General features: G+C 36.8%; 1 protein-coding gene across 3 annotated transcripts; it reads left to right on the top strand.

Annotated features, from left to right (window-relative positions):
- Window positions 1-3,152: 3,152 nt before the first annotated feature.
- On the top strand, window positions 3,153-22,565 carry LOC120080194 (NLR family CARD domain-containing protein 3). 3 transcript variants are annotated; one of them, XM_039034768.1, is made up of 18 exons: window positions 3,153-3,378; window positions 3,474-3,768; window positions 4,097-4,186; window positions 4,535-4,593; window positions 4,769-4,906; window positions 7,730-7,804; window positions 7,903-7,986; window positions 8,084-8,145; window positions 9,403-9,472; window positions 12,489-12,564; window positions 12,691-12,821; window positions 21,181-21,260; window positions 21,309-21,417; window positions 21,513-21,617; window positions 21,700-21,795; window positions 21,893-21,973; window positions 22,056-22,157; window positions 22,237-22,565. In XM_039034768.1, the coding sequence occupies exons 1-18, from the start codon at window positions 3,334-3,336 to the stop codon at window positions 22,303-22,305; spliced, it is 1,767 nt and encodes a 588-aa protein (XP_038890696.1). In that variant the 5' UTR covers window positions 3,153-3,333; the 3' UTR covers window positions 22,306-22,565. The 3 variants fall into 3 exon arrangements, with proteins under 3 accessions (XP_038890696.1, XP_038890694.1, XP_038890695.1); XM_039034766.1 differs by having other exon boundaries at window positions 3,154-3,378; window positions 3,986-4,186; XM_039034767.1 differs by having other exon boundaries at window positions 3,155-3,378; window positions 3,986-4,186; window positions 21,181-21,240; window positions 21,343-21,417.
- Window positions 22,566-23,288: the final 723 nt, after the last annotated feature.

Here is a 23,288-nt window from a genome sequence, read left to right as displayed (position 1 = left end):
ATGGAATGTTGCAATTACAGAGTGATAGTCGTGATAGAGGATGATCGCAAAGTGGGTGGGATGCGTTGATACTTCAGAAGAGACAATCATGACGCATACCTCAGGTGTGTCAAAGAGATAAGGTCATGATGACATTTCACTCACCGCGACAAGAATGATAGTGATTCAGAGTGGGATTACCAATGTTGTCAGCGTTTGAGCTCTACTTACATAACCTTAGAGTCCAAATTCAAAGCATTTGAGTCTCTGCCTCAGGTAGATTCTTGTGATCACAGACGAGAGCATGAGTAGACAGTCTTTGAGAGTTCTTCATTCCCATAACTCTTTTCGATTAACGACCGGAGCTTCGTCGGAGATAGAGCTCGAGAGAGACTATTCCACCACCCATCCATGGCACCACCGACAACCTTGACGTACATCTGAAACTGTCTCTTATACACATCTAGATGTGTATAAGAGACAGGAGCATGAGCAAGACATTCTTTGAGAATTCTTCATTTCCATAACCCCTTCCGAGTGACGACGGAGCTTCGTCGGAGATAGAGCTCGAGAGAGACTATTCCACCGTCCATCCATGGCACCACCGACAACTTTGACATACATCTGATGGAAGCAAGAGATTGCCTACATCTAGCCCTCCACCACTCTTTTTACCTCTGTATTGTATTACATTTTGGTTTAAGACATTAATACATTTTGTAATCAATGCATCTCTTTAGTTCCTTTAACACCATTTCCACCATCTTCTACTTTATCATCTTTTACTTTCATTGTTATTGCATACTCAATCATGCGACATAGAGATATGATGCATGTAGCAAACCATTGAGAGGTATGCGTTGCACGAAATATAGTGAGTCAATCCTCTTTGCTTAGTGAGAGGCTATCACAATGCTTGTCTATGAACTGAGTAGCTATAACCAGCTGCCCAAGAGGGTAAGTAGTGGAACTCACAAGCAAAATGAGCAGCGTTTCTAGAGATAAGAATAATCTTATGCTCAATGCAACCATGCGTTATAGAGATATAAGCATGTAGCTGACCACCGAGAGGTGTGCAATGCGCGGTGAGCTGGGATTACCCTTGCGACCAACTTAACGACTTGGTGAAATTTCCTCCCTTAATCCTACTTCTCCATGCATCTCATCACGCGTCAACATTTGTCGCATCTCTACCAATTCTCATAGTCAAACTTCAATTGCTTAGTCTGTTTACCTAGGAATAGGAGTAGGGCATAGCTAATTAACTTTTTTTTTTTTTTTTTATTTATCGCCTCAAACGCATTACTTCACAAGCATTCTTTAGTAGAAAATCCTCATGTTCGACCTCGGATCATCCCGAGAAACTTGCGTTTTCGTTATACTTGGCAAGAGAGCAAGAAAACTTGTGGCAGGAACGCATGAACATCGCATAAACGATTAATGCAGACTACATATCCTTTAGATTATCATGTTATCATCACACATTATTCTTATCAATGAATGATCAATGCATGACCATCGACGCATGTTAAATCATCAACAAAATAAGAAGAAACAAATTTCCTTGGATTATTTAAGTTTAAAAAGCTTGAGGGGAGGTAGAGGAGAGGAGGAATATGTATGGAGTAAAATGAAGAAGATGAATGAAGAAAAAATGGGGAGTTGACCGAATTTTTAGGTGAACATTCAATAAGGGGAGGAGGAGGTAATAGGCTTTGACTCCATCGGTAATCAGTGCAACTGTCAGCATCACATTAGCGTCAAGAATCTGGTCAAACATCACATCGATGTCAATTCACATCACATCTTTTTTTGACTCAACGAGGGTGCATCTTTTTAAGAGACGCATTCTCAACATTTATTTTTTTCGTCGGATAAAAGACAAATTCTGACATATTTGACACTTTCTGTTCCTTTTTCACTGGTGTTTCGTTCGATCAAATGTTTCTCCATTGCTAATGCATCTCTTAAAGAGACACATTTCAATAAAGACAAAAAAAACCACCCCATCTTTTTTTTTTTTTGAAACCACTCATTTACCTTTTTTTTTTTTTTTTCAAAAGTGCATTTTTCATCCCAATATGCATGCAATTTATCTTAAAATAATTGTTTAGATTCAAATATTATTATCAAATTCATTACCAAATTCATATATGAAAATATATTTAACAAACAGATGCATAGTCTGTTTGGTAAAGAATCTGAAAACATAAATTTGAAAACAAATGATTAAATGAAAATATCTTAAGTTTTTAGATATGTGCTTGGTAGCAGAATTCAAAAATTGAATTCTAATTTAAACAAATATAAACTAATAGTAGTTACCCACTAAATATTAGTTGAGAATGAATTATTATTAATTTATTTAAGAACATGATTTTATGTTAAAAAATTTGTATAATTATTAGTTTTTAATATTATATAATTTATAATGCAAATAGAGATTTTTGCCCCCTAGAAGAAGTTAAAGTTAAAGTCTTATGATTTATAATTTGAATTTAGCTCTATAGTTTGATGAAGGTTTCATCAACATGAGACTATTTAAGATGATTTAACAAACTGTAGAGACTATATATGAAGTTGTATCAAACTATAGAAACCAATTTCAAAAGTTTAAAACCATATAGAATAACTTTAACTTTATCCAAATCGTAGGACTAAATTTGGAATTTAACCTAATTTATAGTAAATTACATTACATATTTAATTAAAAAGAATTGTATTTAATCTACAACATGATATACTATATGATTCTGGATTTTAATTTTTAAAATTCAAATTATGAATATAATAAAAACATAAAAATGTTAATAAAAATATAAGAATATTATTTTTAAGTTTACTGTTTGAATTATAGAATCCAAAAATAATTTTTGATCACAGAATTCAAATTGGGGACGTTGAGATAATATAGGATGTGGGCGTTTTGATCGAGTATGAACGATTGAGTATGTTCAAGCATTGAAATGACATACGTTACACGGAAGTAAAATGACCTGAGATAATATAAGATGTGGGGATATACCATCTCATATTGGGCCCAAACATCCCCTAAATCATATATCTAAATTTGCGATTTGGCCTAAAATTATTATTTCCAAATTTATGATTTAACCTAAAATTATCGAGTCCGAAACTTCAAATAAGGGGACGAAAAGTATTTATTTATTTATTTTTCCAGAAAGAATAATCGGGAAAACTTGGGAAAGAACCTGCAGCACTCTGGTGTGGTGGAGCAATCGGCTGCAAAAGCCAAAGCACTTCCATAGTTCCACTTCACTCTCTCTCCCATAGCGAGCGGCTCCCCCATATCTTCTCCTCCATGAGCATCTAATCCACTTCTACGCAGCGCCTATGAGTTCTTCCACCTCTACAATCTCTTTCTGCTCTCATCCTAAGGTAATAACGCCAATACTTTTAATCGCCGATTCTTCTCGTCAATCAATCCAATTCTTCTACCTCCGAATTTCAACTCTTCTTTGTTACCACTCTAGATTTTCCTCCGACTTCATTCGCTAGGGCCACGAGGTGTGGGCTTCCGCGGTTCTAGCTTGGACTATCGTGCCAATGATGGTGCGGTTGTCCCGGTTACGCATAGGAGAGGAGGTTTTAGATTGAGAAATTTCGTGCTGAAGGCTACGTTGAGGTCCGACGGCAGCTCCAGGCGGCCTGCAGCTTCTCGAAGAGTTTACAGAGAGTCTCAAATTGAGAGCTCATCGTTGGTTGCCCCGGTGAAGCAGCTTGCTTCGACTGTTTTACCTGCCGGTGTTTTCGTGGTGGTTACGTTCGGTACGGTTTTGCATTTTTTCGTTTTCTTTTGTAAATCGAAAGGAATTGCCTATGACTAAACGTTTTTCTTATTGAAGTGCAAATTGATCTTTTACGAGTTTAAATGTACTAATTTGGAGTGCGGTTTTTGTAACTTTCGCTGCTGCCATTTATATTTGGAAATAAAATAGCACGGTATTTTGGGTTAGAGATACTAATTTGAGTTTTCAGCCCACAGTTTTATGGAAATTGGTTGAGAGACTCATGGTTCCGAAGTCAGAGAAGTCTTCGACTTCTTCACCCGTGAAAAACAAATGGTCATTCGGTGCTGGTATAAATTTGTTTCCAGATCTTACCGCCAAGATTGACAGAGAAGCCAAATTGAAGCTTAATGACTTTGCGAAAGAGCTACGAACTTTTAGAAGTGTTGACATGACAGGTAAGCTACTCAGAGAGTCAATGAAGACATGATTATTAATTTCAATGTTGCCGTGTTATTGAATGCTGCAGCATTATGGCATACTTGTTCAATCTTAGAGAACTTTGTTAGTTTCAATCAACTAGATTCGTCAACTTTCGTTATCAGTCTTCTAAAATGGATATGGGATTTTCACAATCTGATTATTTGGAATTTAGATGTATTTATCATTTCCCATGGATTCAGTGTTTCTTTGTTTGAGTATGCACAAAGGTCAATTTATTTTTTTATGCTTAAATTGTTTGAGTTCTAAACTATATTGACTTGCCAATTGTGAAGTTTATGATATTTGATTTCATTTATTAACAGCACGCAACTTTGGAGATGAAGGATTGTTTTTTCTTGCTGAGAGTTTAGGATACAATCAGGTTCTTCTATTGATTTTTTCTGGTTCTATGATGTCTTGCGTTATAGCTGATGAGTGTGGTTGACACGAACAGTTGCTATTTTGTTCAACTTTTTTTTTTCTCTATGCAACATTATGACATGAAGTGTTGCTAGTTGTATATTTGGGTATTTAATTGAAATATTTTATTGTTACAGACAGTTGAGGAAGTTAATTTTTCTGCAAATGGAATAACAGCTGAAGGGATAAAAGCATTTGATGGCGTCCTTCAATCAAATATTGTTTTAAAGACCCTTGATCTCTCTGGAAACCCAATTGGAGATGATGGAGTTAAGGTTGTCATAACCTTTTATATCATTATATTCAATGAGTATTTCAATTACTTAATTTAATGCTTTTGGGGAATTTTCTTTGTTATTTCTTCTTTGTCTGTTTCTTGCTGTGTTTTCTTATGCAAAGACTGGTAAAGAATCTGAATTCAGATTCCTATAGCTGTGAAACCCATTAACAGCCCCAAAACTCTAAAAAGTTGTCAAATTAATCCCAGTAAAAGTTCTCACATTGTGTGCATTCAATTGTTATCAAAGCTGTAGCATCAGGAAAAAAAAATGTTATCAAAGCTGCGATAGTTGATTTATTGAAGCGTGATGTAATTTGGAACTTTTGCCTATAGAAGAATTAGGCAGGGAGATGCCCCTTTCTCCCCATTTTGTGTGGTAAATGTTCCTTTTCTTGTGTGTCCCTGCTTGCTCATTTGTGGCCCATCTTGCCCATTTTAGTTCCTTTTTTCCTTATCTTTTTGTGTCAATATGTGGAAGACTAAGCTAGATTAGATTCTTTCCTTGGTTAGTGTTAGGACTGTAGTTCTTGAGTACAGACACAGGTGAAGAGCGAGGCATGCAACATAGCAAGTGCGCAAGACATTGGCGCAAGGAAGCTTGCAGCACGTCAGACATGTGCTGCGCAATTCGACATGCACGCATGCAAGCAAAGGGTAATGTTAGACGGGCGGTAATGGCGCTTGCGGTGAGCGACACTAGGCGTGTGCAAGCCAGCCAGGTGCACAGGTGTCGTGAGTGCGCACCAAGCGGTGCGCCCAGACACGACATGCGCATGGTGTGAACGAGAGATGCAGTCTTTGGTGCCAACTGGCTTGATTGACTGGATAACCATTTGGGGTGCACAAATGGGTGGTTTAGTCAAAGTGGGTAGTTATCTAAGATCATGGGTAGTTATCGAAGTACTGGGCGAGTTGGTAGGTATCTGGAATGTAGGTAGTTACCTAAGATAGTGGTGAGTGGATAGTTGCTTGAAATGTGGGCATTTACCTAAACTGGTGGAGAGTGGAGTAGTTGCTCGAGATGTGGGTGGTTACTCAAAGTGGTTGTTGGTTATTCGAGAACATGGGTAGTTGTTCAGGGTAGCCCTAGGTAGTGGGTGGTTACCAATGCTAATGGATAGTGGACTCCTAGATTATAGAAACGTGAGTTGTTGTCAAGCCCCACTAGCCCATTCCTAAAACAATTTTTTTCCAACCACATCCTCACCCTCGCCTATAAAAGGATGACCTTGGGGTTGTCCAAGGAATTCCTTTCTGGAGGATCATTCAAATTCATTTTGGAGAGACGTTCCATATTCCCTTGGGGGAGAAATTCCATGATCCTTATGGAGGGTCATTCCTTAGGAGGAAGTCTTTCCTTGGAAGCTCTGGGAATCAAGTTGGAGTCATGTTGTAATCCATCAAGGTGGAGTCTTGATCGAGGGCTCCAACGCTGATTTTGTAGAGTTGGGCATGTCATGAGTTTCATTCCCAACCTTTTTCATTTACAATGTGAATGGAGGGTCATTCATTGGGAGGAAGTCTTTCCTTGCAAGCTCTAGGAATCAAGTTGGAGTCATGTTGTAATCCATCAATGTGGAGTCTTGATGGAGGGCTCCAATGCCGATTTTGTAGAGCTGGGCATGTCATGGGTTTCATGGCATGTGCCACTGGATTGTACATATTCCTTACTCATATTGTAAATGAAAATGGTTGGGAGTGAGTTTTCCCATATTTTGGCTAGTGTTACTCTATTATTATGCTTATTGTTTGTGGTGCATTGAGATGCATGCTTGGTGACATTTTTTACTCAAACATGCGAGACACATGGATCTTGTTAGCCGCGCGGTGTGAGACTCATGACCAAAGTGTTAGATAGTAAGAGTGTTCGGTAATTTAACCTATATGAAGGACTGTTTTGAAAAAGGGGAAGTCTGAAAGGAGGAGAGTATCCTTTGGTCGCAAGTCCATGGTATTGACCATCCTCTCAATGTAGCTACTTTCACGGGGAGGATGGTCAATATCATGGACTTGCGATGAGACCTTTGTATCTGGTTTTTTGCCTCCTGTATTACTTGTCATGCAAGAGGGTGGTGGAAGACTTGGATCATATGCTTTAGAGTTATTGGCTTAGCATGAAAATTGGGGTTTCCTCACACATTTTGTGCTAGTTTAACTCCTAGTAGGGTTGTTGGGACATGATTGAGGAGCTGTTTATTGATCCCCCACTTGTAAGAACGGTTGGATTCTTTGGGGATGGACTTTCTTTATCTGGGGGAGAAAATTTCATCAGGGGGAAGAATCTTAATAAAATTAATTTTAAGATGTTAAAGTTGAACAAAATAAGGAGAATAAAATAATTCTAATACATTAATATTTCCGATAATTCTAATGTATTTTCTCATTTTGAAAAATGCCCGCTGTCCTGTCTTGAAGGTATCCCACACTTACCTCTCAGTATTTGTTCATGAAGTATTGGATTGGTCATCCATCAGTTCATCATAACATTTGGTAGTCTGGATAGTCCCGGGATATTTGATGTCCCAAATACGCTAACATAAACTTGATTTTTCTTGATATAGATGTGAGTCCACATGATTGGCTTACCTAGCTGTTGAACCTAGAGCTTATCGATGAGGACTAGAATGTGGGGAATGTAATGGGACAGTTCAATGGGTGTCCTGTTGTAGAACTGAAGTATATTCATTGATCTTGTTTATAGATCAGTTATTTATTTATTTATCCCGTTCATGTGAGCATGAATAGTGGGTTTTCCCATTAAATTATTGGTAGTACTTCATGCAGCTGGCTTAAATAATGCAATTAAATTTGTTTTCAGACCCTGTGTGATTTGCTAGTGAATAATTCTAGCATTCAGACGCTTCGGCTAAACAGTACTGACTTGGGAGATGAGGTTAGCTGATTAATTTGATTAAAGCTCAACTGTAGGAGATATTCATGTGCGTCCCACTTGATTTTTTAAATTTGATCTTACTATCAAGTTCTTTCCAGGGTGCAAAAGCTGTTGCCGAGATGCTGAAGAAAAATTCAAGCTTGCGCGTACTTGAACTTAACAATAATATGATTGATTATTCTGTAAGTTACTGAATTTGAACATGTCTCTTTTTCAAGAACTTAGTCAATATAGACAGTGACATTGATTCCTTTTATTCTTTTTGGATAATGGAGGTAGGGATTTACAAGTCTCGGCGGGGCACTTCTTGAAAACAACACCATACGGAACATACATCTTATGTGAGGATTCATCACCCCTCAATTGCTATATTTATACTTATATCTTCCTTAAAAAGAAAAAAGAAAAAAGAAGCTACAAATATATATTTAATTTATTATATATAAGTTCATATTTTCATATTCAGTTTAATATGGTTATTAACTTTAATATTGATATTTATTAGAAAAAATGAAGACATTAATAGTTTTATTAAATAGGCATTGATGTTTACAAAAAGAATAAATGCTATAATAGTTGTATTGAGATTTTAGCAAAGTTTAACATTTTTGAAAAGAAATATAGACAATAATAAATTATTGAGATATAGGCATATGAGAATATTAATTTAATTTTCACTTGACTCTTCGGACAAAAATAAAGAAGCAAAAACCTCTCTGGTTTTAAACGAAATTCAAATGCTAATTGTTTGCTTAATTTAAATGCGTAGTATTTGAAAAGAATATTCGATTACTGCTGCTTGCAATTTCAAAACATTTGTTTATGAAGGTCATGATTTACTATCTAATAAATGGTATTGATTGATTTATTTTTTAAAATCTTATATTTAAAATTTAGTTTATCTGTTTCTTTTTTTTTTTTTTAAACAAACATTGTAGAATTTAGTATTCTACTCTCAACTTTTAAATCTTTCAAATATATAAATATGTTTTATGTTTTATAAAGCAGAAAAACTAACATAATAAATTTTTCTTCAATGAATATTTTCATTCCTTGGTGAATAATTTCAAAATAAAAAGGTACGTTATTATATTTTCAAATATAACTTATGTTATAAATTCAAAATATTACTAATTTATTATTTATAAAATATTTAAATTAATGTGCATAAAATCAAATAAAATGTTCAATTAACTTGTACAATGTAAAACTCATGAATAACGCCCTCTATATATATTCTTAAGTACATTGCAGAACAAAATCATTTAAGGGGTGGTTGAGGCATTGAGTTGAGTTTTGAAGTTTAAAGTCAATATATTGGAGTTATAAAGTCTATTTTTGGGATGTTGAGTTGTTTAGTTGGAGTTAGAGAGAGGGAGAGAGAAAGAGGGGAAGATAAAGTTCTTCGATAAATGTGCAAACTTCAAAAGTGAATAATGTTGAGCCCCCCCTCCCCCCTGAAGTTTTCAAACGATGCATGTAAAATTTAACTGTGTATAAAATTCCCTAGCGTATCCCTTCTTTTGCAATATTTATTTGTAGCACCTTGTCCACTTTCCTTTTTCCCTAATCAAGCTGATCTATGATTCTTTTTTTAGTGGCAATTATGGCGGTGCCCTGGGAGCTAATGCTTTGGCTAAAGGACTTGAAGGGAACAAATCATTGAGGGTACATCTTGTCTTGTTCATACACAATGTTCTTTCAGTGTCAGAATTCTTATCAATTTTGTGGTAACTTATTATTCATGTGGAGATAGAGACCCAATTCGTGGAATGATTAAGGGCTTAACAAAATTCTTGGGCCTGATTTGGTTAAATATGTTATTCCAAAAGGAGCGAAGAACTTCCAAATTTGATTTTCTTGAGCTGTTTAGAAAATTCAAAATGGGCTTGTCAATTCCGGTGCCCACAAGACAACATATTGGTCTTGTACCCAAGGGCTCTAATGCAATCGAAGCCCGTGATTCAAACCTATCAACCTAACAACTGGTGTTTATAAGAATCTTGCTAAAGTCTTGGCTGCAAGCCTTAGAACTATCCCATCTGCTACTGTTTTCTCCTCTCATCTGCTATTGTAGTTAGTAGACATAGACCCATCTTAAGCTTCAATAAAATTGAAGAGAATGGTAGGAAAAGATGGAAAGTAATTTATGTTTAAGCTGGATATTCTTAATAAAACTTATGTCAAAGTTGATAGAAAATTTTCTTGATAGGATTCTTAGAGTTGAGGGGTTTGTGTTTTGTGAAGAAGTTGGATTACTGGGTGTGTATATGATGTGTAATATCACAAGTTGGATTAGTGCGTTTGTGTCTTTGAAGTTTCAAATACGGTTTACCTATTTGGCTTTTTGTGTTCCTTCCACATCATCGTCTTTATTTGACCAGAAACAAAGTGTTTTGCTATGATGGACGAGGTCCTTGTGCATTTGCCAATTGTGGCCTGTTGGCTTATGAAGTATGAATTATGATTTATTATTTATTTTTCAAGAAAAAGAAGCCAGTTTGGCTTCAAATAATAGAATTAGGAGCGAGTTTCTCCCTTAAATGGAGACATTGAAGATTTTAGTACGTAAGTGGTTACCATATCATATGAACTATGGTGTTTTCCTGAACATTAGTTGTCTAAATGAAAATGTGTTTGAGATGGTCACCGACTCATACACATGTCGTGTAGGTTGAAGTTAAGAGCAAAGGATTTTCATGGAGATTGGACCAAGCGAAGAACGTTGATGAAGGGTGACTTGGTGAGGGCTTGGTAAAGTGTTGGAACTTGGAAGAAAATGTATTGGATAATTAGTCTTGGGCTTATAATTTATTCAGTCAATTAATTTAACCAAATCATTAGGTTCTGTTAATTACTTATATTTTTTGTTAATTAGGTAATTCAGAATTTTCTTGTAATTTCTATTAATTTGTTATGTTATATATAGTAGTTACGTTTAGGTCGATGTATTAGGTAGGACTTTTGACCAATATGATATGAGCATTTTATTCTCTTTAAGAATGATTTTTTTTTCTATTTAGAAAAAAAATCAAGTTTTCATTGTGAAAAAATGATAGAATACAAAATGGGCAAACAAAAGCACCACCCAAAAATAGAGCTAAAGCAAACCTAAAGACCTAATCAAGATGAAGGGCTCCAATCCTAAATGATAAGAACGAGAGGATAATTATCAAAACCTTTAGAATAGATGTCCAAAGAGAGTTATTAAACTTGGTGAGACCTAATCAAGATAAAGAAGGGCTCCAATCCTAAATGATAAGAACAAGAGGATAGTTATCAAAACCTTTAGAAATAGACGTCCAAAGAGAGTTATTAAACTTGGTAAGAGTTATTTCCATATTTCAAAAGGAGAATGTGGTAAAGTTAAGGTACCTGGAACTATAGAGCATATTATGGAATCCATGAATTTTGTATAAATAAGGCAAGCATACAAGTTTGTATGTCTTGATAAGGGCTCAGGGACTCCTGGATAGCTTTACTCTGTTGTTTCTTATAAAAAAAGGATAAAGGGATAAGGGACAAGGGATGAGCAAGGATCTTTCTGCGATAAAGCAAGCAGTAGATTTGTGTCTTGAAAGATTGAGCTAGTTGAGTGGTTGGGATCTGGTGGCAAATGCTTACTACTACTTGCTTAACAAGATATCGAATTGTTTATATTGAACCCGTGTCCTCATCTAGATCGAGTTGTTTTATTTTTGATTTTTTTAATCTATTATTATTTTTTATAATGAGAAATCAGGCTTCGCTTTTGTCTGGATTAAGCTGTGTATACAAATTGATGGGTATAATTGTTGATATTTAGGGGCTGTTTGTTGGACTTAAATGGAATTGGGATGTAATGTCATGTAATCCAAAACCCATGTGTGGATTGAGTATTTTGGGTCCAAATTGAAATATCAAACTTATTCCATTCCCACCGTTTTTAATTCAACCCTCTTTTTCACTGTTTTCATGCTTCACGATTCCATTTCTTTCCACCCTTGATTCTGTAAGCAATCCAACACCTTTAAGATTCCTAGTAAACTTGATTACATTTCAGCCCCCAAACGGCCTCTTAGTTCTTGTCTATGAGGTTGGTTTGATCATGAATCGAGCACCTAGTCTTGAAACAATCCATGCAAAAACAGCTTTCATTCTTTGCCTGAACTATTTGATGTGCTTCTTTCGAGATTCAATTAGGACTTCCTTTAAGTCTGTGTCTGATTTCATCCTAACATATGGAGTGGTCACTCTTTTAGTTTTAGTTATCATATAGTTTGCATCTCACTTAAATGAAGCTAACAACTCAGGTTGGTCTTTGGCTCCATGGAGAATTTGTGCCATATGGTAACCTCATTGTTTAGCCCAACAACAACTTGCCATCCATCAGAGGCCCAACTTACTTAGTAACATTTGATAAAACATACTTGGAGACTTGAAGTTTCCACCTTGGATTGGATTTCGGCTAGGTCTTTAGTGGTTAGGCCGCTCAGTAGTAACTACAGAAGGGTAGTAGAGGACTTGGAATCCTGATTAGTTCTGTTATGGGTTATACTTGGTTGTAGTTACTTTATTTTGTTTTGTTTCATTGTATTTTGAGCATTAGTCCCTTTTCATTTTATCAATGAAAAGCTTTGTTAAGAATAATGAAACACATCCCCTTGTCTCCTATTGAATTCTTTAAATTTTGTTTAATTGGCAGGAACTTCATCTGAATGGAAATTCAATTGGTGACGAGGGAGTGCGTGCTTTAATTTCAGGTTTATCTTCACGTAAAGGTGTGCCATATACAATTCTAGGTTCTTCTGTTGATATTTACGTTTGAGCTTGATCAAATTCTCATGCATTATATTTTATGCATTTGCGATTCATTAACTTCATCAACATTCTTACTTTCTCTGCAGGAAAACTTGCACTTCTTGACATCGGTAACAACTCAATCACTGCCAAAGGTGCCTTTCATGTTGCCGAATTCATTAAGAGAACTAAGAGCTTGGTTTTATTGAATTTGTACATGAATGATATCGGTGATGAGGTAACAGACGTAGCTTCTAAACTCGCTCATAGTATTGAATTTCTTACAAGGTTTAAGTATTCTGTTAAGTTATTGAATAGAGAACTAAGAGCTTGATTTTATTAAATTTGTACATGAATGATATTGGTGATATAGTAACTGGCATAGCTTCTAAATTGCTCCTAGTATTGAAGTTATTACCAGCTTTAAGTATTCTGTTAAATTGTTGAATAACATAAAATACGAAGCTTGATTTACAAATTCATGATAGCATGGAACTTTTGAACTCTCTCCAACTCAAAGCAAAAAGGGAAAAAGAAAACTCCCCATGAACACGAAGAGAGATTCCAATGCTGGAAGCCACTGCCATCTGTGAGGGGCGGTCTATGAGATGAACCATAGATAATAACTCAGATAAGCATAGTCTTGAATTTTGATGTTGGCAAAAGGATTCCAGGGCTAAGATTATAAGTTTCCTTTTGAACAAGCCAATTTCAATATACAAACTCCTAAAGAAAAAGGAAAAAAGGAGAACCGATACAAATACAAAGAAACCTATGAATATTTTTAGAGAAACCTATGAATATTGAATAAAAGCACTCAAAACTAATATAAACATCACAAGGATAGTAACACTCAAATAAATTAGAAAAAGAACAACAATGAGAAAATACTTCTTTAGATACGAACTTACTTGAACAGACCTGTTCTATAGGTTCTGTGTCCTTGAGTTCCAAGGAGGAAATACTTTTTAGATCTTTTGATGTTTTCTATTAAAAAAAGAAAAGAAAAAACAATGAGAGGCCTTAAACCGAGCAATATCAAAGTGTTCCATCCATGTTTTATGTGGATATGTGAACCATAATTTTGATAAAATGGGTTTGGCGGGGTCGAACCATAAAAGATGAGCTGGTAGAGGACGACCATGATTTTTTTTTAATAAAAAAATACGAATAACCAACTTTCATTGAGAAAAAATGAAAGAATACAAGAGCATACAAAAAAACCAAGCCTAGAAGAAAGTGGGCTCCCCTACTGGAAGGGGTCCCAACTATGCGAAATCATGCCTATAGAATAATTACAAAAGGTCTTCGAAATCGAAGCCTAGAGGGAAACATGAAAACGAACAAGGGACCAAAGCTCCCTGTGACCCCTCTCCACACCTCTAAAAACTGTTGTTCCGCTCCTCCATAAAACCCATAAAATTGCACAAACACCAGTACTCCGAAGAAACCGGCCTTTCTCCCCAAAAGGCGGATTGAGGAGTTCCTCGATCATAGCACCGACGTCTTTGTGACAAGCACTGGACATGCTGAAAGTTCAGAGAAAAGAGGTTGAAAAGAAGGATGTTATCATCTCCAATTGAGGGTCATTTGTAGATAAAGAGTTACCTCAATGAAGTCGGTTAAAATCCACTATGACGGTGACTTTGAAAAACTTTGTTTAATAGGTTGTACAGTTGTGTCTTTGAGTTCTGAAGTATGTTCTAAAATTCATTACGGACTTTACAATTATGTTTCTTTGTCTTTGAGAGAAATCTTGGAGGAGCTTTAGTCTCTAGCTAGGTTTAATGCCTCACTTTGAGCGCCTGTGACTAAAGACTTTTATAGTGGTAGGTTTTATTCTTTTGAATTGGAGCCATTTTTTGCTTCATTAGCTTAGTTCTTGTTTGGCTCTTCTTGGACTCGATTCTTGCGTACTCTTGTTTTGCTGGTCCTTTTTTTCCTCCCCCCTCCTTTCCTTTTTTTTTTTTAAAAAAAAAATGAGAAACAAGGGATGCCATTCAAAATGGCCCAAGGCCTCAACAAAACAACCCAAAGGGCGAGGGATAAGGCATCCCCTCTCCCAAAGGAAGGATTACAAAAAAGACATTCCAATATAACGGAATGGTGTCTGAAGTAAACAACCTATGTTGGAAAAAAATGCTCTCTCCTCTTTCCTCATAGAACTTTCCTTTTCTAGCCCCAACCACCATGCCCCAACCTCCACCGACAACCCTTTCTTCCTCCATCACCCGGTCGATACATATTGATGGGAAAATTTTCTCCCTAACACTGATAACTCCGATTAAAAGGAAACATTTCAAGCTTTCAAAACAAAGTCAAACTAACATCCATTCTGTCTTTATCTCATAGAAATCGCTTGATTGGTTGGCCTCTTCTTTCCAGTCTTTATTCAAGGATCCCTGTAACCATCTTTGGCTTGAAAAACACAGCAAACAAATATGGTTTTTTTTGTTGAGTTTACCCTTTTAGAGCAGTCTGGCCGCCGTTCCATAATCCTTGTCCCTGCTATGGAAGACAAAAGAGGATGGTGTTCTTTCTTTTCTTTGGTTTCAAATTATCCTGCGAAGTCTAAAACAATGATCAAAGCTCCAATCAATACTATCAAGCAATCTTACAAAGAGGCTATTCAATCAAGAAGCCTCCCCCTCTCCACGACCAATCATGACTTCCCCCTTCAAGTTCTGGTTGTCTTTGCCCCTCTTCTACCCCTTTGCTACCACAATTCGATTGGCAAGCTATGGTGATTGTCCAGCGGTTTGCAATTAGTGATTCATGGCTGGCTATCCGAGACTCTCTCCAATCCTATCTATCATCTTCGTGTATTATTAATCCCATCTCTGATAACAAAGCTTTGCTGCATGTTTTTAGTTCGGATACCTTTCAAAAACTATGTGCCAACTCAGATTGGACTTCCATTGGCCCTCTGAAACTTAAATTTCTCTCCCCATCCGTACCATCATCTTTCCAACAATAAATGGCTGCATCTTATGGAGGTTGAATTACTCATCTTTAGATATCTTTAGATACATTGGTGATATGTGTGGCAGATTTATTCAACCTTCAAATCATACTGAACGGGGCTTGGTTATTTCCTTTGCTCGCCTAAAGATCAAGGAAAACAAGTGTGGTTTCATTCCTTATGAAATTCGTCTTCCAAAAGAGTTAGCCGCCGATGGAACTTTGATCAGAATCCAACATGCCGGCCCCGGACAGGGACAACGTTGTTCTCTCTCTCCACAAGGAAACAACATTAAAGGGGCTACTGAAAAGGTGGATCTCATTGATTCTCGATTAAGTGAAAAAGGTAAGTCAATGGTTTTTGAATCCAATCAGTCAGTCACTCCCTCTCTCTCCCCATATCTTGGTCAATTGACCGAATCTTCTATAATTAAGGAAATTATAAACCTTCCTTATTTGGCCGAATCTCCTATGAATATGGAGAATTCCAATCTTCCTCCCTCCCTTTCCTTAACTGATCAATTTGTGGGCCAACCAACGGAATCCTTACCTTCCCCACTTCAACTGTAAATTCAAGGCACATCATTTCTCCAAGTCCACCTAATCCTTTACCTTCCAAAACCAAAACATCAGTCTGTCCGATTCGGCCTCTCCCTCTTATTCACAACCTTCTCTCTTAGCAGTTACTTTTCGTGAGGGCCCCACCACTTTACATGTTGGTTCTTTAAACTCCATCTCAACCAACAATCCAAACCTTCCTTTTATTGGTTTTGATACAGAGGGTTATCTCTCCAGCCCCACCAAGGAAGATGACTTTATTGCCTTGCCCCTTCGTGTGGCCATTTTCTTGACCAACCGGATGTTCTAAATCACTTGCCAATTCACCCTCTTCCTCCTCTTCCACTAGAATTGAGCTCTAATCAAAATCCTCTAGCTTCTTCTACGGTTGACCACAGTTCCCCAATTAATGCCCTCCATCCAATTAATCGACAGCCGTTCCCTACTCCACCTTCCTTACCCATTAATCTTCATGACTTGGCTTTTATATTGTCCTTACATGGCTGTGTTATGGCTATTCCCTCTGTCCCTCCTCCCAATCCCCAAAAACAAAAAAATCATCAATACTACTAGCAAAAAACTGAAGCTTTAAAGGGAGTTGCAAGGCCTTTTTTCATCTATCCACTGCGATAAATTTGCCACCTTGGCGATTAGGGAGGGACCCTCTGAGAATCGATGACGTTCCTCACTTGGAATGTTCGGTGTTTTAATTCTTGGTAGAAGCATGCTTTGGTTAAAAAGCTTATCCACCAACATAACCTTGGTTTTGTCCTCCTTCAAGAAACATAGTTGTCATTTGTTGATTCAGCATTAATTAAATCTATATGGAGTTCTTCTTTTATTGGTTGGACTGCTTTGGATGCTATTGATATGTTTGGGGGTATTTTTATTTTATGAAGTGAGCCTAATTTCTCAATCCTTGAGGTTATACAGGGACACTTTTATGTTCCAATTCATGTTTCACTGACGGATGGGTTTTCTTTTTGGCTTTTGGAAATTTATGGCCCTTCTGGTAATGCTTTTCGAGCAGATTTTTGGCAAGAACTTGATGATGTAGCTGGTTTGGGTGGTGAGAATTGGGTTATTGGTGGTGATTTCAATGTTACTCGATGGTCTTGGGAAAAATCTCATGGCAGGACAATTTCTTCTAGTATGTAGGCCTTCAATCAAGGGATATTTGATTATCAGCTACGGGATATTCCTTTATTAAATGGTTGCTTTACGTGGTCGAGCTCAGGTCCTATACAATATTTATCTCTCCTTGATCGGTTTTTGCTTACTGAAAATTGTCTTCATAAATTTGGAACAGTTACTCTCAAACGCTTGGCCTGCATCACCTCTGATCATTTTCCTTTGGTCTTATCTTCGGAAATATTGATGGGGGCCTTTGCCCCTTTAGATTTGAGAACTCTTGGTTGCAGGTGCCTTTTTTCCATTCCTTGCTGGAGAATTGGTGGAATTCCCATCCTATTGATGGCTGGCTAGGCCATGGTTTTATGATAAAGATTTATGGTATGAAGAAAATTATTAGGGATTGGAATAATGTTCGATGCAATGCAGTTAATAATCTTCCTTCACTTGTCTCGTAATTAACCAATTTAGATAATCTGGAAGATAAAGGTGCCCTTAATGAGGATCAACTTATGCGATGTTGCCTTTTTCGGGAATAGATTCAAAAATTGACCATTCAAGATCACATTCATTGGCAACGGCGTTGTAAGATGAAATGGCATCATGAGGGTGGTGAAAATACCAGGTTTTTCCACAAAATTGTTGTTGCCCACCATCGTAAGTTTTCATTACAGAAATTCTCTCGGGATGGTCATAGTCTTCTGACTGCTCAGGATATTGAGAATGAATTTTTGTCATTCTATTCATCTCTATTCACAAAAGACGAGCCAGCATTTTCTTCCCACTAATATTGAGTGGAATCCTATTTTTCCCTCTCAAGCTACGGATCTTGAGCGTCCTTTTTTTTGAAGATGAGACTTTTGCTGCTGTTTCCTCCCTTGGTGTTAGTAAATCCCTTGGTTCAGATGGTTTTACAGCGAAGTTCTTCAAATGTTTCTGGACTACTCTTAAATCTGATATGATGTTTGTTATTAATGATTTTTGTACATCGGGGGTGATTAATGTAAGGCTGAATGAAATTTATATATGTTTGATCCTTAAAAAGGTTGACTCAAGATTTGTTTCAGACTATAGACCTATTAGCCTTATACCATGTGCCTACAAAATTATTGCTCGTGTTTTATCAAATCGTCTGAAGAAGGTTCTTCCCTTTACCATTACTGCCAATCAGCTTGCTTTTGTGGCGAATGGACAGGTTCTTGATGCTTCTTTGATTGCTAATGAGCTTATTAATGATTGGAATAAGAGGAATAAACTAGGGATTGTTTTAAAACTGGATCTTGAGAAAGCCTTTGATACGGTTGATTGGGATTTCCTTGATTCTATTCTTTAGATCAAAGGATTTGGTTGCCGTTGGCGCACTTGGATCAGAGGATGCATAACTAGTGTGAATTATTCCATCATTGTTAATGGCCGCCCACGCTGTAAGATTATCCCTACACATGGAATACGACAGGGACCCTCTCTCTCCCTTCTTATTTATTCTAGTTGCTGATTGTTTGAGTCGTCTTCTTGACCACAGCTCTGCATTGGGTCTTATCCTATTGGCCACTCGGCTTTTTCTTTGACTCACTTACAATTTGCTGATGACACTATTGTTTTCTACGGCTGATAGATCTGCCTTACAGAACTTGTTTCACATTATCCACATTTTTTAATGTGCTTCAGGACTTAAAATCAATCTTGTTAAGAGTGAGCTCCTTGGGATTCATGTTTCAGACTCTGATTTTGACTGGTGGTTGCGTTCTTTTGGTTGCAAAAGAGGTTTATGGCCTGCATCTTATCTGGGGCTTCCTTTGGGGGGCAATTCGAAGTCTGTTTCGTTTTGGCAGCCCGTGGTTGAGAGAATTCAGCATAAGCTCCATAATTAGAAGTATGCTTATATATTGAAAGGGGGTCATCACACTCTCATTCAAGCCACTATCTCTAGCCTTCCAACATATTATTTGTCTTTGTTCCAGGCCCCCTCATTTGTTATTAGTTGCCTTGATAAATTGGTCAGAGATTTCATTTGGGAGGGTTCTCGAGGTGATGGAGGCTTACATAATGTGAATGGGGTGATTTCTCACCATCCTCGGTTATTAGGTGGTCTTGGCATTGGTAATTTTAAATGTTGAAACTCTGCTCTTCTTGCAAAATGGACTTGGCAATTCCTTTCTACGCGTAATGCTTTATGGAGAAAGCTTATCGTTGCTAAATATTATTCCACTGATTGGGTTTGGCCCTCACTTATTTGGTGGTTCTTCCAAAGCACTTTGGAGGTACATTTGTACTTTTGCTGATCTGATTGCCAATTGGATTCGACATTGTATTGGTGATGGTTCTTCTATGTCTTTCTGGTATGACTCTTGGCTTAGTTGGGGTGTCCTTGCCAGTACTTATCCCAGACTCTTTTGTCTTGTACGACAACCTGAGGTTATTGTTGTCAATGCTTGGATCTCTTCTAGATCTTCTTGGAATTTGAATTTTCATCGTAATCTTACTGAGTTGGAGATTGTTGAATGGGTTTATCCCTTCACTAGACATCTGTCTGCTTACATTCTTCCCCTGATGCTTGGTTGTGGCCTATTAATCCCTCTATGGGCTTTACCGTTAAATCTCTTATGACTAATTTGATGGGTGGCATGGATTCGATTTGATCTCTATTCGGTGATTTGGAAGGATAAATATCTCAAGAGGATTAAAATCTTTCTTTGGAAACTCAGCTGGGGCGCCATCAATACTGCTGATTGTTTGCCACGACGAATGCCTTATATGTCTCTCTCTCCCTCATGGTGTTATATGTGTCAGAAGCATGCTGAATCGCCGGTTCATCTTTTTTTCCATTGTTCTTTTGCTACCAGCTTTTGGGATCTTCTTTTGCCTACTTTTGGTTGGTCGTTCACTTGTCCTAATAATATTTCTGACGCTTTGGCCTCCGTTTTAGTGGGTCATCCTTTTGGTGGTACTAAGCAGGTGCTTTGGTTGGCGTTCATCCGTACGTTCCTTTGGGGCTTATAGGGTGAAAGGAATGGAAGACTTTTTAAGGATACATGTTCTTTTAATGCTTGATTTTTAGAACTTGTTTTGTCTACTGCTTTTTCTTGGTGTAAATTAACACACCCTTTCACTCACTTCAATTTATCTTTTTAAGTTAGTAATTTGAGATCTTTCTTGATCTTTGCTTGGGGTTCTCCCCTTATACATATCAATGAATCTTTTCTTTTACTAAAAAGAAAGTAAACAACCTATGTTGGGCATGAAAAAGAAGACGACTTATGTGAAAAGACACATTTCTTTCCTTCCAAAGAAACCACAAAATAGCTCTAAACCACATTTTCCCAAAGAACTCTTGCCTAGTCCTTCAAAAAAACAGCCAGAAAGTGCTTTAGACAGCCACATCTTCAAGGAACTAGGATTAAAACCTTGCTAACCAAAGCTTTGCAAGTGCTTTAAAGAAAAACACGCATTTTTGGCAAAATCACAATGAAGCACAGAAGCAGAAGGTGGTTGATGGTTTCTTCAATCTTTACAGCACAACCTACAGCAGTTTAGAGAGAGAGACAAAATAGGAAATGTCCTTTGAATCTTGTCCATGGTATTGATACTATTTGCTGGCCCAGGTTTCTTGGCCCTTTAATTGGGCCTTTTGTATTCCTAATAAAAGGTTTGTTTCTTGATAAAAGAAACATGACTTGGGCACACAATCAAAGACTTCCTCAACCTAGCTTCAAGATCCAACATTCACCCAACTATAATTATTTTTATTGTATTATGTGAGAAGCACAATAAATTATTCGGATTGAGCGAAAAGAAAATACTAGATTTTTAGTGTGCACGAGTTAAGAAATTGAAACTATAATTGTAATGTATATGTAGTGTATGTGTGTGTGTTTGTGTGTACATACATATATTCTGCAGGACATTAAATTATTTACGAACTTCCTTTGTATTCTCCAATTCTCCAGGGTGCAGAAAAGATTGCTGATGCTCTAAAGCAAAATCGGACAATAAAAACTTTAGATCTGGTGAGGAGCCATGGTTCTCTGTAAGTTTTCATATATTGTTTTTCTCTTCCCTGACTATAAATTTTAAGATGGACGGCTCTTTTTTGTGGGGTTTATTTACAGGGAGGGAATAACATCCATGGTGAGGGTATTAGCAAGGTCGCCCAAGCATTGAAGGATAACGATGCCATCACAACTGTGAGCCATCTAGCATTTGAGAATGTTTAACTTCTGTCGTATTTTGACATGAACAGATATATCCTTATCTCTCTGTCTTACACCCACAAACACAGTTGGAAATTTCTTATAATCCCATTGGACCAGAAGGAGCGGAGGCTTTATCTGAGGTTCTGAAGTTCCATGGAAATGTAACAAACCTCAAGCTTGGTTGGTGTAAGGTAAAGGATATGATGACTGGTTGGCTCGATGAGCCATAATAAAAATGCCTCTTTTAATTTCTTGCAAAAAAATGGTCTGCAGATAGGACCAAAGGGTGCTGAATTAATTGCTGAAACTCTGAAATATAATACTACAATATCTGTCTTGGATTTACGGGGCAATGGTCTCCGGGACGAGGTTTGTATCTATCGTTGTAGTGTCGTGCTCATTAGTAGAAACTGAAGTGTACTCATCTAATAGTAGAATTTCTTTCCTTTCCCACCATTTATTTCAGGGTGCAACTTGCCTTGCTCGCAGCTTGAAAGTGGTTAATGAAGCTTTAACTTCACTAGATTTAGGTTTCAATGAAATAAGGGTACATGCTTCTTGACCTTATTTGTGTTCATCGGTTGTACACATTCATATTGTTTTACTTTGGTTCTAATTTGGGAAAACAGGATCCGGGCGCTTTCGCCATTGCCCAAGCACTCAAAGCGAATGAGGACATAGCAGTTACATCCTTGAATCTTTCCAATAACTTCTTGACCAAATTTGGGCAGGTTGTATCATCACCATATCTTCTTCATCTTCATCATGATGATGATTCTGTCTTATTGAGGTTTTGTGATGTCCTTGCAGAGTGCTTTAACAGATGCCAGAGATCATGTCCATGAGATGTGTGAAAAGGAAGTTAGTATTTCTTACTAGAACGCTTCCTTAAAATATATGCTGAATTTAGATGCATTTTGCGAAACCATTTACTTATTTGAATTCTTTCCCTCCAAAATTTTACTCGCTTTATTCTCTGAGGGACTAGCTTTGAAATTTTGACATCGAGAGGAATAGGAAATTGTATCATAATTTTTTTTTTCTGTTCTATTCTTTATTGGTTCTGACGTAACTTAGCAAGCTTATAAAAAGTTTCTTTTCTATTTCAATTGAAATAAAGATGTGTTAATTGATCGAGAGATCTATGATTTGAATCTTCCTATCCCTATTGTACTAAAAAAAGTAAAGTTTCCAATTCCCAATAAGAGAATCACAGTTGTCTTAGAGTGTGTTTGAGATGACTACTGGGAGTATTTATATAATACTTTTTGGAAGTTAACTATCATTAGTTGGCCTAGTGGTAAAGACTTAAGTTTGATAAAGAGTTAGAGAGGTAATGGGTTTAATCCATGTTGACCATCTATTTAGGATTTAATATATTTCCTTGATACCCAAATATTGTAGATTCAAGTGGATTGTCTCTTGAGATTATTCAAAGTGCACGTAAGCTCGTTCGCTCACGAATATAAATAATAAAAATTTATAAGTTAAATGATCTTTTTAAAAGTGGTTTTAGAATTTTCAAAAATCATTTTAAAAATTACTTATAACTACACATCTATCATGGAAATTATGAAAATTTTGAGAATAAATTCTGTTTGATATTTAGTTATTTAATAATTTCTATATTTGCCAGTTCAGGTTTTGAAAGCGATAATGTATTTTTAATTTGTGGTTTATTCATACAAGTGGTTCAAGTGAGAGATTGTAGAGGCTTCAACATGAATGTATAGGTTATTTTCATGCATTGGGATTGTTGGCGCTAAATCGAGTTTTGAAGTTTGGAGTTAGTACGTTGGATTTAGAAAGTTTGTGTTTGGATGCTATATTGTGTTTGAAAAGTAGAATAAACTTTTAAGCCA

Source organism: Benincasa hispida, chromosome 6 (assembly GCF_009727055.1).
Source record: "Benincasa hispida cultivar B227 chromosome 6, ASM972705v1, whole genome shotgun sequence".
Taxonomy (NCBI): Eukaryota; Viridiplantae; Streptophyta; class Magnoliopsida; order Cucurbitales; family Cucurbitaceae; genus Benincasa; species Benincasa hispida.
Note: the sequence above shows the minus strand (reverse complement) of the source record. Positions and strands in the feature narration are given on the sequence as shown.